The 21,054-nt window shown below is 41.0% G+C and overlaps 2 protein-coding genes across 29 annotated transcripts in view; one reads left to right on the forward strand and one right to left on the reverse strand.

The window, feature by feature from the left end:
• Positions 1–21,054, forward strand: part of LOC307031877 (uncharacterized protein) — a 187,885-nt gene that overhangs the window by 110,055 nt on the left and 56,776 nt on the right. The window lies entirely within an intron of this gene.
• LOC307031874 (receptor-type tyrosine-protein phosphatase delta) overlaps positions 12,690–21,054 on the reverse strand; it is a 121,858-nt gene continuing 113,493 nt past the window's right edge. For all 28 annotated transcript variants that reach the window (XM_079669408.1, XM_079669383.1, XM_079669406.1 and 25 more), the window contains 7 exons: positions 19,216–19,501; positions 18,191–18,369; positions 17,885–18,011; positions 17,542–17,667; positions 15,903–16,057; positions 15,645–15,780; positions 12,690–15,287 (listed from right to left, as the gene is read on the reverse strand). In XM_079669408.1, the coding sequence (XP_079525534.1) occupies positions 15,219–15,287; positions 15,645–15,780; positions 15,903–16,057; positions 17,542–17,667; positions 17,885–18,011; positions 18,191–18,369; positions 19,216–19,501 (1,078 nt within the window). In that variant the 3' untranslated portion in view covers positions 12,690–15,218. The remainder of the gene's footprint in view (positions 15,288–15,644; positions 15,781–15,902; positions 16,058–17,541; positions 17,668–17,884; positions 18,012–18,190; positions 18,370–19,215; positions 19,502–21,054) is intronic.

The raw sequence follows: 21,054 nt of genomic DNA on the forward strand, positions 1-21,054 counted from the left end.
TCTGTGTAATGGATGCATCTTTAATTACTTTTTAAAAGAACATATTTCCAGTTTAAGTGAGAAAATTCTGAATACCAGTTAAGATGGCAAACATTTCTTTATTTTATTTCATAGACAATAATCATGTACCAATCGGGCCGCATTATTATAACAATTCAAACCATGATTCCATCTATTTTTTTAGGATTATTCATTTATTTGAGTTTTTATTGCACTTTTTGACATTTAATCAACATAGCACTGCTTTCACTTTGACGCTATATTCCTGCATTGGCACATATTTGCTTCCAAATAAAATAACTAAAATACAATTCTTCTTAACCTGAATTAAGTACGTTCATGATCGCTATTAATAATAGTTCATAATTGAATACCATACTGCAATAAAAGGTAAGTACGCACACAAGTGTAAAACAGCTTGGATAAGGCAGTTCTAAAGACTCCTCAGAGTTATATCCCTGATACTCGTGGCTCTTGTTGTATTTTCTGGAAGTGGGGGGTGCAGGAGAAGTGTGGGGGGGGGGGGCCTCTCAGAGGTTTATACCTTGACAGCTTTATCTCAGTGAAATCACTGCTAGTGCCTGAGTATCACTACAGCAGCATTTAACTCTGACCTCATCTTTAGAATCACATGACTCGGCAACATTAAAGTGCAAGGTGGTCCTGCAGGAGGATAACCCCCGAGTGGACACGAGCGATTCCATCTCACACACATTAATAAAGATAATGACTCTATGAAGTGAAACACATCCTATATATTACATGAGGTCATCACTATACTTGAGTGATGGTTTATATAAACGGACATTTACTGTTTAGTTTGTCTATTACGACTTTTACAACTCAAAGGCACGTTTACAAATATTAAACTGAATAAAATAGATAATACAACTAAGGCAAAGCCAACATCATATGAGAAGATGCAGGTTTGCATCTTCCCTTTTTAAATAAATTGTTTTTACATTTTTAAAATGAAAGAAACAAAATAAAATACCCAAATAGGAGCCAAATCAAACTTGATAAAGACACAAGTGTTCCTAGTGTTTTGTTTGTTAATCATTTAATGTTTTACAAACAGTATATTGTTTTAAATCAATTAAATATAGAACCTAGTTTAATTTCCTTTTTTTTATAGCTACTCCACAAATGAAGCGCTTTACTTTCTTTAAATTATGTTCAGACTGACTCACTTTTCGTTATGTTAAAGCATCTGATCATTTTCATTTGTATTTTTGCAGTTTTAAAGGCCAATAAGTCAACACATTTTGGATGGGTGAGTTTATAAATATTGTATTGGTCCATGACAATCCGCTCTATTTAAAATACCAATAGGTGGCTTTAAACTGAATTTTTTAAATAAATCGGATTTGTAATGGTTTTATATGTATTTTAAATTGCTTGGCTATGTTAAATATCTCTAAAGCAAATGAACTCCTATGATCCCAGGATTCTTGAACGTGTGTGTTCATCACTTTTATTACAAGTTTGCCCATACATTGATTTAATGGAGATACTGATGGTTTGGCTGGTGAATTCTTAATGTAATGGCCCGATGGTGTAAAGTAATTAGGTAGCCAGCGGCCTCCACCTTGCTGCCTCAGCATCATAAAAAAACACTAGATGGTAGCTTGTACAATTAGCATCACCATGGGTGTGGTCCACACACACACAGATTCCCTCACATTTTAAATGAGGCCTGCAATGATAGCCAAACTCCTCATCATCACGGAGATGAGTGAAGCTTCTGCTACGCCCAAACATTAACCCGCACCCATCCACAATTTTCTCAGGCTGACACTTCAATTAGGCTAATCCTGCTTGCATACAGAACGCTGCGCTGCCTCTCTCTGAAGCGACGTAGCTGGAGACATGCCATCCTTCTGTGCTCTGCATCACAAGTAGAGCAGCTTTCAGTGACGGAGGCATCCACAACCATCCGTTCCACTTCTGCAGAAACACAGAAGAGAGAGGCAGGGAAGCAGAGAGAGGGGGTGGTGGAGGGAGGCCAAAAAAAAAGATAGAGTATCCCTGCTGTGTGTTTCCTGCTTTCATATATTCTGCAGGCGCATAGAAGACACGGGGAAGCCTACAGTGCCAGCTGGTGATAAAATAAACAGCTTGGTGGTGTTCCTGCAGAGGCGTCCTCTCTCCTTGTGGGGGTCTTCATGTTGAAGTCGCTTTAAGGCACTCCAAAAAGACCTGAGAAAAAAATATGTAGTCCCTATTAAAGAGGCGGGAAAACATTTGACCAACCATACAGCCTGGAGATGATGTTATACATCATTGATTGCAATTATTAAACCTCAGGTACAATTCAAATGGCATTACATTCATTCTAATATTTAAAAGGTTATTAAATACAGATTATCAGTTCAACTAGACTAATCCTTACAGAGAATATATGTCAGTGAGTGACCTAATTACAATGTATTGATTTCCTCACATTGTATTCCTCAAAAACAGAAACAGTAGCAGAGTGAGGAGTGATATTTCTGTCATGTGACTTATGACTGTTCTGTAACCTCGAAGTAACAGTCTCACCTTGGTATCAGAGTTTTCCGTGACTGATGTCAGTGATATACAGGTTTTTTAACATGAATAAGGTGGGACTGGCAATGATGTTATGAATTCTAACGAGCCATGGCCTGAGAAGTTGTCAGATATTGCAGGAAGTTAAAAAAGTATCCGTGAGAGTGATGGCTGCCATGTCACATATGAAGACAGAGGCAGAGTGAGGGACAGTTTTCAGGACGGAATAAATTGACTCTGGAGTTCAGCTGCTGTAGCATTATTTTGAATGTATGTGTACAAAAATAGAATCTAAGTCAAGTTGTAGAGTTGAAAACAATTTTTCTCCTTTTTCATTAACAAAACAACAGTTTTATAATCGTTTCAGTGCAAAATACAGAAGTGTCCATTTGTCATCCCCTCAAAAAACAAGTAGATATATCCTAATATTATTTAAAAAACATATTTTATAATAAACTCAACAGCAGAGAAACACAGTCGCTGCCCAACACGTCCCTACAGCTAGAACTCAATCACTCCAATGATTATAGTTATGGAGTCTGTTTTTTGATTGTATCACCTCTGCTCTCAAGTGACCCAAGTGTCAGCCCTGCATGGGCCCTCCTCCCTGCCTCCCTTTCCTCTTTTCCTTTCCTCCCTTTCTGCAATCTCTCCTCCCTGAGGCACTACACCCGGACATGTAGGCCACCGGTGGAAATACAGTAGTTAATCTCTGCTCGTTAAATGCTCCTGTATGGCCCTGAGCAGTAGCAGCCAACCATCCCCTCTCTCTGCTGCACTCCCTCCCTGGGGAATCTGTTTTAATGTGCAACACGAGGAAAATAAAAGCTTATTTCATCATAACATGTTTAGTATTTCTCTATGAATTGATTGTTGAGTCTGTTTGTAGCTTCTTTGCAAAGCTTCTCCAAGTTTCTGTCAGAGGTGTGAGAAGACTTCATTATGCTCAGTGTAATCCCATTCTCCATCTGTCTCACTGCAGCAAACTGGACACAAATTGTCCCGGCTCTCCTTGTGCCAACACAACATGCAGCAGGATCCCTTGCTCTCATTAGCATGCACTTAACGAGTTACCACTTGGATGTCACAACACATTGATCACCCCGCACATAAAACCGTGGGCTCACAGATAGAGGTGCCACTAAATGTTTTTTAAATGACAACAATTTCTGCGCTTCAGTAGCCTCAGGTGAGAATCCCTGCCTAGCCGAGAAAATGGATTCTGACACCGACTGCGCTGCAGCCCGGCGATTCTTAGCCCTCAGAAGTGGATATGCTTTATTTGCTCTCCCCCCTGGCGAGGGCACTATCACAACAACAGAGGAAAAGTAGAATCAGGAATCCTCTTGAAGAAGTTACTTAGGTGGACATGACTGTGTCCAGTTTTTAGAATATAATAATGATTGGTTCAGAGTGAAAAATATCAGTAACTGCATGTTTTTGATCACCTGTAAAATAAACCTGACAGTCTTAAATATTCCTCCTCACAAAGTTTACACAATCTACAAAGAGTATACCATCGGCCCACTCTCTAAACCTGTAGAGCAACATGACAGCTTCATGTTGTCCCGTTTTTAGTTTCATCCAGTGTCAAAGCACAAATATTGTGAGCAAGACATCAGAAAGAAGACGGACAACATGAAAGGCCTCCCTGTGTATGATGAGCCCCCTAAAAGCACTCTTACTGTGAAGAAGAAATGGCGCCTCAGAGCAGAACTGTCTCCACTATCAGCGGAAATTATAGACACCCTGACAGTAAAATGACTACCAGCTGGGAAAGAAAAAAAAACATTTAATTTCATGACAGCTTATTTTAATTGCATCCCCTCCACCACCACCTCCAACCCCTCCATGAATTACTTAAGCCCACATTAGGCTGCAGTATTGCATTAAAGTTTGAACTTCCTCCACGTTTTCCCCATTATATGCAGGGAGCTGAATTTTCCCATTACACTGAGTTAGTCACAGCCACTTTCAGTTAGCGCGGCTGCCATACGCGGAATACTTTTATCATCAGAATGTATTATGTAAGATTGTCTGCAGGGCGGTGTGCAAGAAAAAAAAGAAACTTGCTATCAGCTCCTGCGTCTAAAATGGAAGAATCCAATGCAGGGGTGGTCACGGGCCTAGAAGCATTCGAATAGGCCAAGAGTGCTGATGCGTCCTATTTACCGTGAAGTAATGGATTTGTTTGTGCCCCCCACCCCCACCTGTCTCGAAGGAATATTGGGGGCTTAGCTCCATTCACTTTCTGCTGCCCTGGCCATTTATTTTGATTAGGGAATGAAGTCCTCCACACAGCCGTACCCAGAATAATTGACACTGTGTCCTTTGAGGTCAAAAAAATATCCCTCAGTACTTATCCCCTGGTGAAGTGGCAGTGTATGAAAAGATTCAGCTGAGCAGCGCGCTGAAGGTGTATTATTTCTTTAGGTTGCAACAAAAAGCTGTCGGGGAACTCGTCAATTATATTTCCTGTTCTCTTTCCCCGGGATTGACAGGATAATTGATGTGTGCTGTGAAATTCCCATTGCCTTCAACTAGCCTATAATTGTTTATTTGTTTTGATTTTAGCAGTGTCTAAAAGGGCACACAGTTCTCAAATATTAATAATTGCTGGTTTCCTTAGTTTTTCAGGATAATAAACTGAACTTTTTTGGATTTAGGCCTACGACTGTTGATCGGACTAAATAAGACATTGCCTTGTTCTCCTGCATCTTGAGATTTGCTGACATTTGACAAAGTAGATTTATCAATAATGGATTGGCACTTTTCCGTGACATTTTTATAATGCATGCTTTAAATAACAATCAACCAAAATCAATGTTTTCATTTATTATAACATAAATTAATTGATTATATATACATTTTAAACAGATACCCCAAATGATGATTAGCTAACTAGCGTACATATTAGCTTACTCACAATCAGATGCATACAAATGTTTCAACCACATTTGGTGTGTGTGTGTGTGTGTGTGTGTGTGTGTGTGTGTGTGTGTGTGTGTGTGTGTGTGTGTGTGTGTGTGTGTGTGTGTGTGTGTGTGTGTGTGTGTGTGTGTGTGTGTGTGTGTGTGTGTGTGTGTGTGTGTGTGTGTGTGTGTGTGTGTGTGTGTGTGTGTGTGTGTGTGTGTGTGTGTGTGTGTGTGTGGTTGGGGGGGAGCAGATGGCTGGCCTACAGAGGTTCTGATCACAGGGATATTGGCAAGATGCTGAGCGGCAGAAATTAACCTTCAGAGGTTTTTACACTGCGGCAACTGTTGGCTCGTCATGTGTACAACCCCCCCTCCCCTCCCCACCACCCTCTGATTTCACTTATTACCTTCTTGTTTTACTTAGAAATCTTCTCTCTTAACACATTTTTGCAGAGCTGACTAGTAATAATGGGCACTTCAGAGACAAACAAAGATGTATAATCACACTTGGAGCAGCATTCTCTGAGCAGCCTTTTGTTCCTTTCCCTTTGTTACTAAAGGTCAAAGCCTCATTCTGCTCCTGAAGTGGCTCTAATGTGATGTGCAGACAGAGTCAATGTAGCGTTAGCAGCAGTGTCAGCTCTTATCTGGGTTCTTCATCGCTGAACTGGGAGCCCGCTCCATTGAGGATCCCCATATGGATCATCATCATCATGGGCTGCTGCAAGGCCCGCTGCCTGTCTCACTGCTGCAGGGCCCGCTGCCTGTCTCACTGCTGCAGGGCCCACTGCCTGTCTCACTGCTGCAGGGCCCGCTGCGTGTCTCACTGCTGCAAGGCCCGCTGCCTGTCTCACTGCTGCAGGGCCCGCTGCCTGTCTCACTGCTGCAGGGCCCACTGCCTGTCTCACTGCTGCAAGGCCCGCTGCCTGTCTCACTGCTGCAGGGCCCGCTGCCTGTCTCACTGCTGCAAGGCCCGCTGCCTGTCTCACTGCTGCAGGGCCCACTGCCTGCATATCTGCTGCAAGGCCCGCTGCCTGTCTCACTGCTGCAGGGCCCACTGCCTGCATATCTGCTGCAGGGCCCACTGCCTGTCTCTCTGCTGCAGGGCTCGCTGCCTGTCTCTCTGCTGCAGGGCCCGCTGCCTGTCTCACTGCTGCAGGGCCCGCTGCCTGTGTCTTTGCTGCAAGCCCCGCTGCCTGTCTCACTGCTGCAGGTCCCGCTGCCTGTCTCACTGCTGCAGGTCCCGCTGCCTGTCTCACTGCTGCAGGGCCCACTGCCTGCATATCTGCTGCAGGGCCCGCTGCCTGTCTCACTGCTGCAGGGCCCGCTGCCTGTCTCACTGCTGCAGGGCCCGCTGCCTGTCTCACTGCTGCAGGGCCTGCTGCCTGTCTCACTGCTGCAGGGCCCGCTGCCTGTCTCTCTCCTGCAGGGCCCACTGCCTGTCTCTCTCCTGCAGGGCCCACTAAATGTCTCTCTGCTGCAGGGCCCACTGCCTGCTGCAGGGCCCGCTGCCTGTCTCTCTGCCGCAGGGCCCACTTTCTTACTCACTGCTGCAGGGCCCACTGCCTGCTGCAGGGCCCACTGCCTGTCTCTCTGCTGCAGGGCCCACTGCCTGCGGCAGGGCCCGCTGCCTGTCTCTCTGCTGCAGGGCCCGCTGCCTGCCTCTCCGCTGCCTGTCTCTCTGCATAGGGCCTTTAGTCCAGTGATGCCAGGAATACAGGAAGTTAAATGTGTGTTTTCTCAGCTGCTTAGCTCTCAAGTTTAATATCAGCTCAGCAGGCAGCAGCGGTGACAGGCTGTGAGCTCTGCCCTTAGAACCTTTATAAAATCACTGCAGCACTTGACATTATAAACTGCTACAATACAGTATGTATGTTAAAGACTGGCTTGAGTTATAAAGGCTTCTTCTTTGTTTTTGTTGGTGTGAGGAAATGTTTTCGAAGCAGGGGTCATGACAAGAAGCTTTGTTACTTTATAGTCTCTGTAGTTATTTCTGGGTGTGGCAGAAGCTATTTGAAACATGCTATAGAAAGGCAATACATATAAAACCCGGCCTTTTCCTTTTGTCTTACACATTTAGAACATGCTTCACAAAAGCATTTTCAATAATGTAACATTTACAGCTTGTGTATGTATGAAGTGTGATGGATAGTAAATCTTGTGAAGAGATTATAAATGAACATATTTTTCAACAATCCAGGAACACAACAGAGGAGGGGAGAGAAACATTGAGTCATGATTCTCATCTTTTAAATACCTCAACAATATGTTTAGATTTTTAAAATCTTTAAAAAGTCAGAAGCTGCGAGGATAGAGCACAGCGCGGGGAACACAACACTTATCGCGTAGTTCTTCAAATAAGTAACGTTTTTCAAGACGAAAGTCACCTATTTTGTTAATATAAATCATATGCTGGCAGTTTCATTTTTAAAGATCTGCATCAGTACCTCGTTGCATTATTACAGCAGAGACGGTATTCCTCATTGCTGGAGGTGAAGTCTACTCACTCCAGTACACTCTCTTTTTTTAAAGACATGTAGTGGTGGTGCAGGTAATAAAGTTACAATTTGATTTCAATACTTTTTCCTTCTTTTAAGTCATTGGAGATAGTGTTTTGGGTCAAAAAGCTCTATCCTTTCATATCACTTTCTTCTCTTTTCTGTTTGGTTAGAAAGCGGCCATCATCGAGCCCAGTGGTAGTACCAGCTGACGATGCTCCTTCATCAAAGTCACCTGCCACAATAATTGAATTGTTTGAACACATTATTATGTCATACATTATTATGCCATCCTTTTCTTCTTCAAAGGCTGAGAGAATATACATATGTTTGTTTTGCTAAATTCCACTGACTACTGGTGCCAAGGCCTTTATTTGGACATCACATTTAGGGAGTTAGAAAGAAAGCACAGTGGGAGTGATGCAAGCTGTCATTTTTTAAGGGGGAGACCGGATAAATGAGGAATGACTGGTGCGCGGTGTTGTGACCGACTGCTTGGCTTCATAATGCTACACACTGCTGAGAGACTAACACAGAATGCTGACACATCGGAAGTGCAGTGTTCAGTGGAACATAAAAGCTGACGTCCGTAAGAGTCCCTTATTTTGTTGTTTTTCTTTTGTGGCGAGAAACGGACGTCTGCATTGGCTTGAATGCTCAAGAAATAAAGAAAAGATTGTTTTGGCCAATTTCCATCAAATAGTCAGAAACAAGATATAGCAAAATGTCTACTTGATGGCGTGATACCATCACATATATGCGTTTGGACCTTGACACAGTTTTGTAATGCTTTATAACCAGGGGTGCACATAACTTTTTTGCCTTGGTTCTCAAAGGAGCACCTGCAGATGTTGCTTGGTGCTCATCCTTAAAATGAAATAAACCATAACTTTTGAGGGGCTCTTGACTTTATTTGCCAGATACACGGCACTACCACATTAGCACGACCAGTAATCCTACAAGCTGTCATCACTACCCTCCTGACTGATCTCCTGACTGTTCTCCTCACTGTCTTCCTCTCTGTCAGACATTAGCTGATGATGTAGGCCTACTACTTTCTCTCTGGTTGACCTTTTTTTTTTTTTACCAATGTTGAAGTTAAATGCATTTATCTGGTTTACTTTGAGCACAAAATGAATTTATGGATGCAGCTCTCAACACTCATATGAAAGGGATTTGTATACTTTTCAATAATCCAAACATCTTTAGAATATGATCACAACCAATAACAAATAATTTAAACTTGTTTATTCTTATCTTATGTTACATAGTTAGTAGGGCTGCTAAATTAATCATATTTTAATCGCAATTACGATTATGGCTTGCAACGATTACGAAAACAACGTAATCGAAATAAAACGATTATTTTATTATTATTAAAAAAAATTAAATTGGTTTTTCAGTTGAATTATATTTAAAGTTCAGGGTAATCAACTGTTAAAAACATACCGATCACATTTTTTTTCTCCAATAAATTGATGTTTTCAAAGTAAATGGATAATCCTTTTTAACTCCAATTGTCAAGGATACACACTGCGGGATTTGATCACCCCGACAGGGCCCTCCTGGGGAGAGAGTGTCTTGTGATAATGGCCGAAACACTCGATGATCCCGAGGTCCACAACTGATGATGTGTCAAAGAAATGAATCAAGATCTAGAAAATAATAAAAAGATATTGAAAATGTTATGTAAAATTAGGATTCAAATGAATCCATTCCTTAAAACGTGGGGCCTGCTGACCGCTGTTCTTTACGCTTGGTCTTAAGGGTCACCCGAGTCGACGGGGAAAGCACTTTGGAGTGCATATTCCTGTCTCTCACGTTTTACTGTTCACCTTGTTTCCAACTGTTTCAGGAGAGTGCATTTACGTAGTCACGTTGTGCCTCTTCACTTTTACACTCCATGGTCAGAGTTCATATGGTGGGGGAATGCCATTGGCGGTATGCGCCGGCCCGTGCCTTTACCTTGGACTTCTAGTAGAACTGCTCGGGTCTTGATAGATTGAGTGGGGAAGTTCATGAGACCTTTCTTGATATCAATTATTGACCCAAATAATCGAGATTATGATTTTTGCCATAATTGAACAGCCCTACTAGTTAGTATTCTTTCTTTTTCTTTATGCATATTTTACTAATCATTCCCCTTTTAAACTGTTTATACTGTCCTATAGTACGCATTGGAATGATTTCTTACTTTATTTTTTTGAACTATATTAAATAGATAAAAGGTGTGCTCTCTCTAACTCACAGAGGCTGTGTGCTCCTCCGTGGTGATGCCGCGAGCGCCACGTATTATTATTTTAATGTATAAAAAAAGATATACCTCGCTGGTGCCTTGTAGCAGCGGCGTGCATACATTCAGCAGCGGGGCAGCGCCGCTGCTGAATGTATATAGGGGAAAAACTGTAGGTCCATATGCAAATCGCAAATATCTGGTGCGCAGGTGCATGCGCACCTGCGCACCAGTTATGTGCATGGCATTAAAACGATAAAAACGCAGCTGAAGGTTAATCCATAGGTTAATCCAATGTGTCTGTGTCACTTTGAAATGATTTCTGATAATCCATCAGCAATAAACCTAGTTTTAAGTTTTCAGATTTCAGAGCGTAAGATAGGTTTCGCTTTGGGCAAACTGCGCGTGCATAGCCCCCATTTCTCAATGGTAACGTGTGTGTGTATGTGGAAATTCCCCTTTGATTATATTGGCTCTAATGGTTCAACAGAGATGTCAATCATCAAAATCAACCAATGGGTTCCAGAGAAACAGCAAATACGCCCATTTCCACCCAAATTACCCCAGAGGTGGAGTTTTCTTTTTTAAACCCCCTAAAAAGGTCAAATGTCACTTGTTTTGCATCAATCTTGATACAGGGTACTTATTATATGTTGTAGTTTGTATTCTTAAAGCTTTTAGTCTACTAACCCATCGTTCAAGGTTAGTTTTCACTATAAGTAAAAACGACTGTTTGGACGGACACTATAATTTACATTTTTTTTACTATGTTCAATCTGCATTTTCTTTAAAATAAAAACATCTATTTTGATTCTGACTTTTCTACATCCAACTCACAGGTTTATCATTGCTTTGAGACAAAATATTATTAATTTCCCCCTTTTAGAAGTGTAGTTATGGTCATTTGTTCTGGAAATGTCATTTTCGAGCCTGAGACCTGAAAAACAGGCTTGGGGCTAAGAGAGCTGATTCATTAACATTGGGCACATTTTTTGTTGCATTTTCTGTTTGTTATTTACAAAACATCTCCTACTGAAATCTTCTCTGTAGTTTTTGGACTAATAGTCTATATTTTGTGCTGAGGACAGTGTTTATTTAATTTCAACGCTGCTGTGATCTGCTTTTGTGTCTTTCTGCAGCTTGTTGTACATGATGACTTTCCGTGGTAGACTCAGAAAAATGTTTCTGCAGCTCAGTTTCAGACCTGACAGCCTCTGTCACTTGTTGTCATGTGGAATGATATTTTTGTAATTGGGTGCATGGATAGTTTTCTGAATCCTGAATAACTTCTCCAGACGAGCAGTTATTGACTCAAGAAGTGTTCCCCAGCTGTCAGGCAGCTTAATACTCTTCTTTAAAAAATATGTTTTGTTGTTGACATTTTCTGGCTTCAGGTTATTGTCACTTTATTGTACTTCTGTAGGTTTGAGTTGTTGACAAAATGTAGCTTGTGCTGCTGTTAGTTTTAGTAACATGAAGCCAGATGGTAAATACATATTTGTAGTGACACCTAAGGATTTATTTTCTTGATGCATGACAGAGTGAACAAATAAGATTTTACATATTTCATCAGAGATAATATAATATAAATATTTAGAAATACTTAACCCTGGCTGTATATTTCATTAAAAGAGGCCCAATTCTGCTTTTTGCGGTTCGCCTTTCCTTAAGTGTTATATCGGTTTTGTGTGCATCGAAATGGTCTGCAAAGGCTAAAATCCCAAAGTTTCATCCAAATGGGAGTTTCTCTTTTCTTGTATAATTTAGCTTTAGTAGTCCTTGTTGTAGTACATTAATCTGTTGTTGCTGGGATTTGAAATAGTTTTCACTATAACTTTTTTGTCTTTAACGATACGGATATACAATATCTACTTAGTGTTCCAATGTGTTGTCATATTCTTGAAACAGTAAAATAAAAAGTGAAATGTGTAGGTATAGTGCAAAGGCATCAAATGTAATGCAATGTGGATTTCATTTTGAATTACAATACCACACGGAAAAACACGGAAATATATGGTGAGACTAAATGTCCCCCTTCACGAGCAAACTGTGGGTAATATGTTGGACGGGTCCCAGCGGGGAGTCGAACAGCTACATCAGTCAGAGTGAGGTGGAGGGAAACAAGTGAAACGGCGATGCATTACACTGACATTTTTTAATAGAATTAATTTATAACAAATGGAACTTGTGTCAGCAAAGAACTGATTTTCATACAGACTTCTTTCGCCACCAATGTAACCTTAGTAAGAAAATAAAAATCACTCCTTTCATTCAGAAAAAAAAGAAACAGTTTACGCTTACAACTAATCAGAGGTAATTGTATGATCTTTTTAACAAGCCATTTTTTTTACAATTTAATTTTCAGTCTATGCATCCAGACGAGAGATAGATAGATAGAGAGAGCAGAGAACACAACGTTTATTTCTGTTAATGACACTCCAAGCTTGAATGGCAACGCCACAAGAACAGATGGTGGGGGACAGATTTTTTCTGAAGTCATCTGCTGGAGTAACATGGCATCAGAACGGATGCTCTTTTTCGCCACAAACCTTTTTTTTTTTGTCTTTTCAAGAGTTGATACCATTTTTGTGTTATTTACATACACACAAAGTGAACGTTTAAGGAGATTTCTTTTATAGATGGGTTCAAGTAATATATTATTGGGTTTAGAATCAATAGGGCAGTGCATAGTACAAAGATAGAGAAAGTGCAAATCTTCCTACCAGGCCACGGCGGCCGCAATGTCTCACCCTGCATATGGAAAAGCAATAACAAAAGAAAAACTGAGATGAGGAAATAAACATCCGAGACTTGAACATAATGTAACATTAGCCACCATGAAGTTAAATAATAGCACTTTTATATCTGAAAATTACGACAAAAGTAATCAATTGAAAGAATAAACACACAGCTGCTTGAATTCAGGGAAAGAAAGCTCCTGGAATGCACATCTACAAAGCCGGAGAAATGAAATGCTGCTTAACAGAAATACAGAAACATAACCAAACTGAACCCCCGTCTCACACAGATATCGTGTTTGTCTTAGGTGACACAAGTGGATTAAAAACCCTGCGGTGATGACCAGTGCTTTAGGCTTTTTTTCCTTCACCAATTCATTGAAGTTGTAATATTTAGAAATTGGAGAATTGCTGTTAAATGTGACCATGGTGACACTCTGTGAAGAGCTAATTGACATATGTCGGGCCTTTTTATTTCAGAGGACAGTATTCTGCTGTCTTCTGCAGAGCTCACTGATCTATAAACTGTTGTATTCAGATTCTCTCAGCCACAATAAGGCCACTGAAAATGAAAGAATATGAGCTTTCAAATGTTCTTATTTGCATATATAATCTCATCGTGTGACAAATGAATACTACAGGTAAATAAACGTTACAGTTACATTGATACTAGATGCCTTGATTACTCAAAGGATACATTAATAGGTTAAATGAAACATTATAAAAACAGGCATAAATATAAGGCACTCTAAATGCAAAATGAAAATTAATGTCATTACAATTGAATGCTTTAAAGAACCACAAGAAAGTGACGTCTTTGTACTTTGCCCTATTGTGTGGAGCTGTGATTGCTGCTGGAGGAGAAAATGCACCAGTGATGCTTTACGGACATTCCCACTCCTCAGTTGCGGGGGAACAACAATGCCACGAGTGAAGGACATATCCACATGAACCTTATCTAATAACACAGATATTTATTGCACGAGAAAAGATGCACTGAATCAGAATACAATTGTGTCCTGCTGATGTGCATTCCAGTGAAAAACCTCTTTTCATTTCCCCCATCGCACAAATCTCTCAATCTGGAAACTTTCATAGACAATCCATGTTTTATATACTTTTACTCATAAATTATGTACTTTATCAATATATTTAGAATGTTATATTTAGGCTTTAATATATATTTCACATATATTTGACAATATGTACCGTATATCTATATTCATATAATTTATCCAATTCAGGTTCTCTATAATCATCCGTCTTACATGGAAGAACTAAGATAATCGGTAGCAGCAGCTTCATACTTTGCTCATCCCTGTTGATTCCACAACGCCCCAGTTTATCTTTAGGGAGGAATTAAGTTACCATGTTTGTGATCATGGACACACAAATAAAAAAAAATAACTCTTGAACTTACATTTTGGTAGTGAGAATTCTGTTCTGTGCACCGAGTGCAACAAAATAAGGGAAAAATCGAAGGAAACAAAATGAGATTCTCTGCAAAATAGCACATACGTCAGAACAGTTCTACAGCTTTAAAAAAAAAATAACATTTACGTATTATCACTTTTCTTTTCCAAGCGATACATTTGTGTAAAAAAAGTAAATTCACACTGTTCAAAAAAAGCACATCAGCTGTATAATAAAGTACTAAAAAACTAAATCAATAATTTTATTTATTTCATAGATCATTTGAGCTTTACCTTCTCCCAAACATTTAGATGATCGACATTGTGACAGGAAAAGGGTTATTTATTCATTATTACTTTAATTCTGTCCTGCTGTTGTGGAGCGAGCGTTGTCTTCTTTTACGATGGGTTGTGTACTTGATTGTGAAACAGGTTTTTTTTTTCTTTACAATGTGCATCGAGTCCCCCTCCACCCCCCCGCAATTCTGTGTTCCTCCAATGCCTCTCGTAATGGTTCATAATCACTGATGCATTTCCGACGATGTCATTATTGTTCATTTACTTTTTTGTTGTGTTGGTTTCATTCAGTTTTATGAGCCCCGAAGATGAATCCTTGAAGCAAAAGAGAAGGTAATTCCATACAATGCTTCAACAGTCAGGATTCCCTCGCTTTGTACCAAGGCGAGGTTTTATCGGGTTTGGGAAATACTTGGTCCTCCGGGTATCATCTTTTTCATTTTTTGACAAGTCATGTCACACATCCAACACTTAATGAGTTGTTAGCAAGGAGTTAAGGAGTACTTTCTCAAGCAGGAATTTATGGCTCAGAAGAGAGGCTCACTGGGTTTTCTTTCCAAAGGGCCCTCTGCTTTTTTCTTCCAGCACTGGGTCTCTTACGTTGCATAGTGATCAAAACTTCCCAGGTACTCCAAGCCAGCTCTGTAGCAGAACTGGTATTGATCCTGGAAACAAAGAAGAGAAGACTTAAGCTCACACTCTTTCGGGATCTTAGGATTCTCAAACTTCTGGATACTCAATCTTCTGTAAAAGTGAATTGGGCTTTTATAATGGATATTGTTATAACCGAGATACCTGAGCCACAATACATTCATTAGCTACTTTTTGCATTGAGTCAAAACAGATTTTCAGTGGAAACCAGACAAGACTTCTTTAGACATGTTCAGTTACAAAATGCATGATGTTCTTTAACAGAAGCTTGCTTAAGTAAATCTGTTTGGATCAAGAACATAGTTGAGTCTCCAGTCCTCAGCACAATTTGTTTGGCTGGTTTCTATGGAAGTGGAAATACAACACCTCACCTCTGTCTGCACCATAGCTGGTCTCTGTGTCCGTAACATTTTCACCGTCTGAAAGATGTCTACTACGCCCTCGTATCTCATTCGTTCCAAGACGATGCTAAGGGTGATGAAAACTCCAGTTCTACCAACACCCGCGCTGTGAGAAAGGGCAAGAAGTCGTATCATACAACACTAAGTATATCTGAATATAAAATTAGCAACTCCAAAGACATTTGCATTCAGTTGCAGTTTGATGGGTTTTACTGGGTGATCACTTACCTACAGTGGACCGAGATAGGCCCATCTTGGCCAAACTGCTCTTTTGTTTTATGCACTTGGCCAATGAAGTCAATGAAACCCTCCCCTGATTTTGGCACTCCTTGTTCTGGCCAGTCCGTGAACTGAAACTGCCTTACTGTCCGCGACTGTCCATCCTAGAAACAGATGTGGTGGAAAGAGAAAAATAAGAGTCGATACAACGATAACAATCTGAGTTATAAAGTAGACAATCCATAGAAGTTAATTCTATACCATCTCCATAAAAATAATCTACACTTTTGTGGGTTTTACAATGCAAGACAGCATTCTTGACAAATCCTGCCAAGTTTAAAGCTTCAGAGAAAATGTTATTAAAGATGCCCGTCATTTTACCTGAATGTATTAAAATGAACACTGAAGATGCTAATTCCTTTGATGTGATACCCTCGACAGGGTGCTTGGAGAATCGACTTTGAGGGTGTGCATCACTTAAGTGATATTGTATCCCCTTGATAAGAGAGCAATCCCATTGACGAGTCAGTGTAACATGCACTACAAAGGAGGGCGCGTGTGCCATTTATCGGTGTAAGCCTTTGATGGAATTAAAACTCTGCCAGCTCGCTGCTGCCGGCACCACATTTGTTTTTAAACTCCGACATGTGTCATCATTCCAACATTTATATATTTATGCTTATGTTGCACTTAAGGCCATAGTTTGGTACAAACAAATAGTTGATGCAATGCCAAACATTTTAGCTAATTACTGCTGCAATGTTAAATCCAGTGTTCTTTCTCTGGAAATAGTTATTTGATTAATAATTGCAAAAATGTGTACGTCAGTTGTATGCTAAATATTCCACTTATTTTTGTGACCCAATGTTGAAGTGCAGGTAAAAGTTAAAGGTGGGGTAGGTAAGTTTGAGAAACCGGCTCGAGATGCACTTTTTATTATATTCCATGGAATGCTCTTAACATCCCGATAGCAATGAATATCTTAAGTGCTTTGACAACAAATCCATAAAAATCTGTGGTCATCTGTGGAAGCCGTAGTACTGTAAAAAGCACGACCCGGCCCGGCTAAAATAACTGGATGGCCTACCTGCCTGTCAGCCTTCCATCTGTGCACAAACTTATCTCGTGCCCTCATTGGTCATGTGCGCGTTCGTGTGTGTTGGAGGAGGGGCTCTGTAAGGAAGTGGCAGATGTTTTCAGGCTGTGTATTTTCAAATTCTAGCGCACTCGAGCTGGTTTCTCCAAAATGACCTACCCCACCTTTAAGTGGTTTGAAAAACAATATACTAGACCAAACTGTGGGAATTCCATCATACAAATTTTGGAACAAGACACCCCCTGACCATTTTTCGTTTACTTGCTGAGTTTAGCTCAATTCCTGGTTTTCTATGGGATTATGATTATATTTTATGATCACATAGACACTGAACGATTGAGCTTAATATTGCTGTTTGACATAATTCCATACTTCAAATCTTTGGGAAAGTGCAAACAACACTGAAATTCCCCCAAACTGCTCTCTTTGGTGAGGCCCTCGTCATATTTCGAAAACATCAAACTGTGAACAAAATGGAGTTACAGCTACAGTACATTCCAACATGTCACATGTAAACCTTTCAACTCTGTTGCTGAAACAGTATGTACTTACCCTGGCATCAGTCACTTTGAACTCTCTCAGTATGTACTGGGGCATGTTATACTCGGCCATGGGGTCCACCACAAAGTACTGGTATCTGGCCGACCTCTCTGCTGGCCAGTACTGGTGGCATTTTTCCTTTAGAAATTTAAAAATAGAATACCACAATGAGCCACAACATCGTATTCATACACTGGCTTCATTGTGTTAATTCCCAGAATTGTTTCATTCAATTCATACTGAATCTTGTGTTTCTGTTCTCATGGCTGAATCTATCTTTGGTATTTTTGGCGGTGCACGAATGAAGAGATTGACGTGCCAAAAGAAAAAGGGTAAAACAGAAGTGTATGCATACCCGGCCCATTTCTCTAAGCTTGGTGAGCATAACGACAATAGTAGAGTTGTGTTCCCAGAGCATTCTCCAGAAGTCCTCCGTGGTCTCTGCCAGTGGTCCCTGTGTGGCTATATAGGCTTTCTGTTGCCTGTGGAAGTGCATAAATCAAATGATGGAAAGTGGTAAGAAATAGACAAAGTTGTGATGAAAATGTAATATTGTATACATTTGCTGAGTAGTTTATTGCATAGATGTATTTCCTTAAGTCCATAAAATGTATATTCTTGCAATCTCATGTAATGGATGTCAGAGTATTTTAGAACTTACCTGTACCCATCAATGAAACTGGCATTGATGTAGTCAGAGCCCTCCACTCCTCTGATGGGCTGAAGACACACTCGTGTGGACTCGTATGGCATTATGTTAACAAGGCGGTTCTTGAACTTGTTGCAGGGGAGATTGGCACTGATGAATCGTGATGTATGGGCTTTAGTGTTAGCTAAACGCTGCAGCAAGACAGACAAAAAAAGAGATCTGTTTGAGCACTGACATTCTGTTTTTTCTCAATTTCCCTGAAGACTGAATGTTTGACATTTAAAGTGGGATTATAAAAATCTGAGTGTTATGACATTAATTTTTATTGTTTCCAACTCACTTGAGAGCCAACATACTGCACATAGTGGGTGATGAAATCTAAACTATAATGGCTCATTTTCTAAGGTTACATTCCATTGCAAGTGCTAACACTGCCTGCCTTTGCTGAGAAGAAATATCATGTTATGATTAAAAAGGAAATGGATACCCAAGTGAGTCTGGAGAGGACAACAGCAGTGTAAAATAACCTGTTTATTGTATTTTAAAGGGATCGGCATACATCACATAGCAAGAAATAATGTGTCTGACAAGCAATGCCATGCAACAACACACACTGCTAAAGACTTGATTTGGATGGTTGAGCCTGTCATTGTAAAGCCAGAGAGTATTGCGTAAGTCCCTAGGGAAGTGTTCTGTGGTGGGGGAAACCTGAGTTTGGCGTTTTCATATAAACCAAACACCCAACGAAGGGGAGCTAGGGGAAGAAGGGAACGAACGTTGGTTACACAAGCAAGTGAATTTACTGGAATAAAGAGGAAACCACAGGCCCCTTGCTGTCTAGCGAAATGGGACTAGAAAGAGTTTGGGAGTACTGAGAATGGCCACTCGCTGTCAAAGGGGCCCACATGGGCGCCAATGTGAATCCTGCAAACTCTTGCTCCACTTGGCAAGTTTTTGGTCAGTTGTGGTGTGGTGTACCTCATTTGTATTAATCCCACACCCAGACAAGTTCCCCCATTTCTGTAAAGATATTTTACCTTGAACTCTAGCTCCATGCCGGTGACATTCTCTCCGCCCTCTATCTGCGTCAGTTTCTGGATGTAGGCGTATAGGTTTCTGGCGGGCACTTCGGTGGTGCCGCAGTTGACGGCCTCTTGGAGTGCGTCGTGTATGAAGACGTACTGGTCCTCTGTCTGCACCATGTAGTTACGCTGGGCACGCATGACCGTTACATGCCCGTAGATGTCCACTGTCTTCTCGTGCTTGATTCGTTCCATCATGGCATCAATCACGATGAAGCACCCTGTGCGTCCAACCCCAGCACTGTTTGCAAATAAAAGATAAAGAAGAAACAATTACTTTGGGTTACTCTGTTGTAGCTGTACAAGAAAAACGTAGGTTAGTTGTTAAACACGAAAATGTTTGAGCTTCTCTATTGTCCAACAGTAGAAGTGTCAAACATGTAGAAGGGATTTAAGAACCCCCTTTCTCCCCTGATGAGGCCAAAAGGTAAACTCTCTGCGGCAAGTTTGCCACCGTAGGATGGCACATTTGGCTTGGAGTGTAATTAAATCTGAAGTGGCACTGTGCGGAGAAGAGGACTTGGCAGTCAAAACCTCCATTGGCCTCTGCTGGCTTTGCAATCTAGTCTCTCCCCTCCGGACCCCACCTGTGCACTCCAATCCATCAGGACTAATCACTTATGCAACGGCAACATTTAACCTTTATCTCATGGCTTCGGAAGAGCCACTACAACAAATGCACACGGAAATGTGGGTACACAGACCCTATTTTGAAAGTATGATTTTTTTTTTGTTGAGGGCTTCGTTAATGTGCCGCGCAACTTCTGAGAAGTGCAGCTGACATCAATTAATGCCATTAGATTGGCCCCATACGGCCGAACAACGTAAGAGCTTTAGCAGAGGCACTGAAAGGCATGTCTCTTCATTAGGATTCACATCGGAACATTTTTACATCAGTGTGTAAAAGCACTCTGGCAAAGAGGGAACATATGCTACTGTTTCTCTCTTCCCTCTTGTTGCACACCAGTTTGAAACATACAGATGTAGCCTTGGCCTGCAGACTGCTGACCATTTTAAAATGCTCACCCCTACATGATGCATGTTTCAATATTGCTGGCTTCAGCAAATAGATTGTCTTCTGATGACAGCTCATGTACCGTGAGACGACAGGGTGGTGTTAAATCTTGTTCGTTAACTCGCCTTCCACCCCCCCTGCAGAGCACAGCATTGAAAAGACAGTACCTTGCACTTGGCACTCCAAAGTAAATAGGTTATTCAATCCATTAAGCCAACATGCCTATGAGGCGTGAGCCATGCTCCCCTGCCTCCTCCTTCTGATGGAGCATTTGTTTTCCATTTGCTCTGAGGAACGGGGGAAAGGGTTGTGAAGGAAAACTCGAGAGGGAGTAAAGTTAGTCCCTGGGGGCCAAGTCTGCTTAATGTGCCATGCTGCTCTGGTACTGTGCTGCGAATGGAATAAAGCCACGTACGGGAGTCATTGGCTTTAACAAATGATCTGATGATCACTCTCAAAATGGCTGACATTGGCTGAATGAGACTGAACTTTTATTCTTATTGTTACAAAACTCTTCAGAGCTCTAGGGTGGTTACAAAATGTGCTTGACAGTCAGAGAATGCATCAGGCTGCAAACAAATGTAAAAGTATCTCAGGGATATTTGAGGAATGAATCACTTCCAGGTCTGAGAAAACCTGTGTCGGAGGATGGAAAAACTAGAAGAGATTTGTCCCTTTACCCCAGCTGCTTCCAATCTGAACACATTTTACAGTGCAGAGCTGGATGTGGGAGAGTGATGACCTGCGAGAGGTTAAGTGACAGAGTGACAGCGATGAGC

The sequence above is a fragment of the Notothenia rossii genome (assembly GCF_949606895.1).
Source record: "Notothenia rossii genome assembly, chromosome: 3".
NCBI lineage: Eukaryota > Metazoa > Chordata > Actinopteri > Perciformes > Nototheniidae > Notothenia > Notothenia rossii.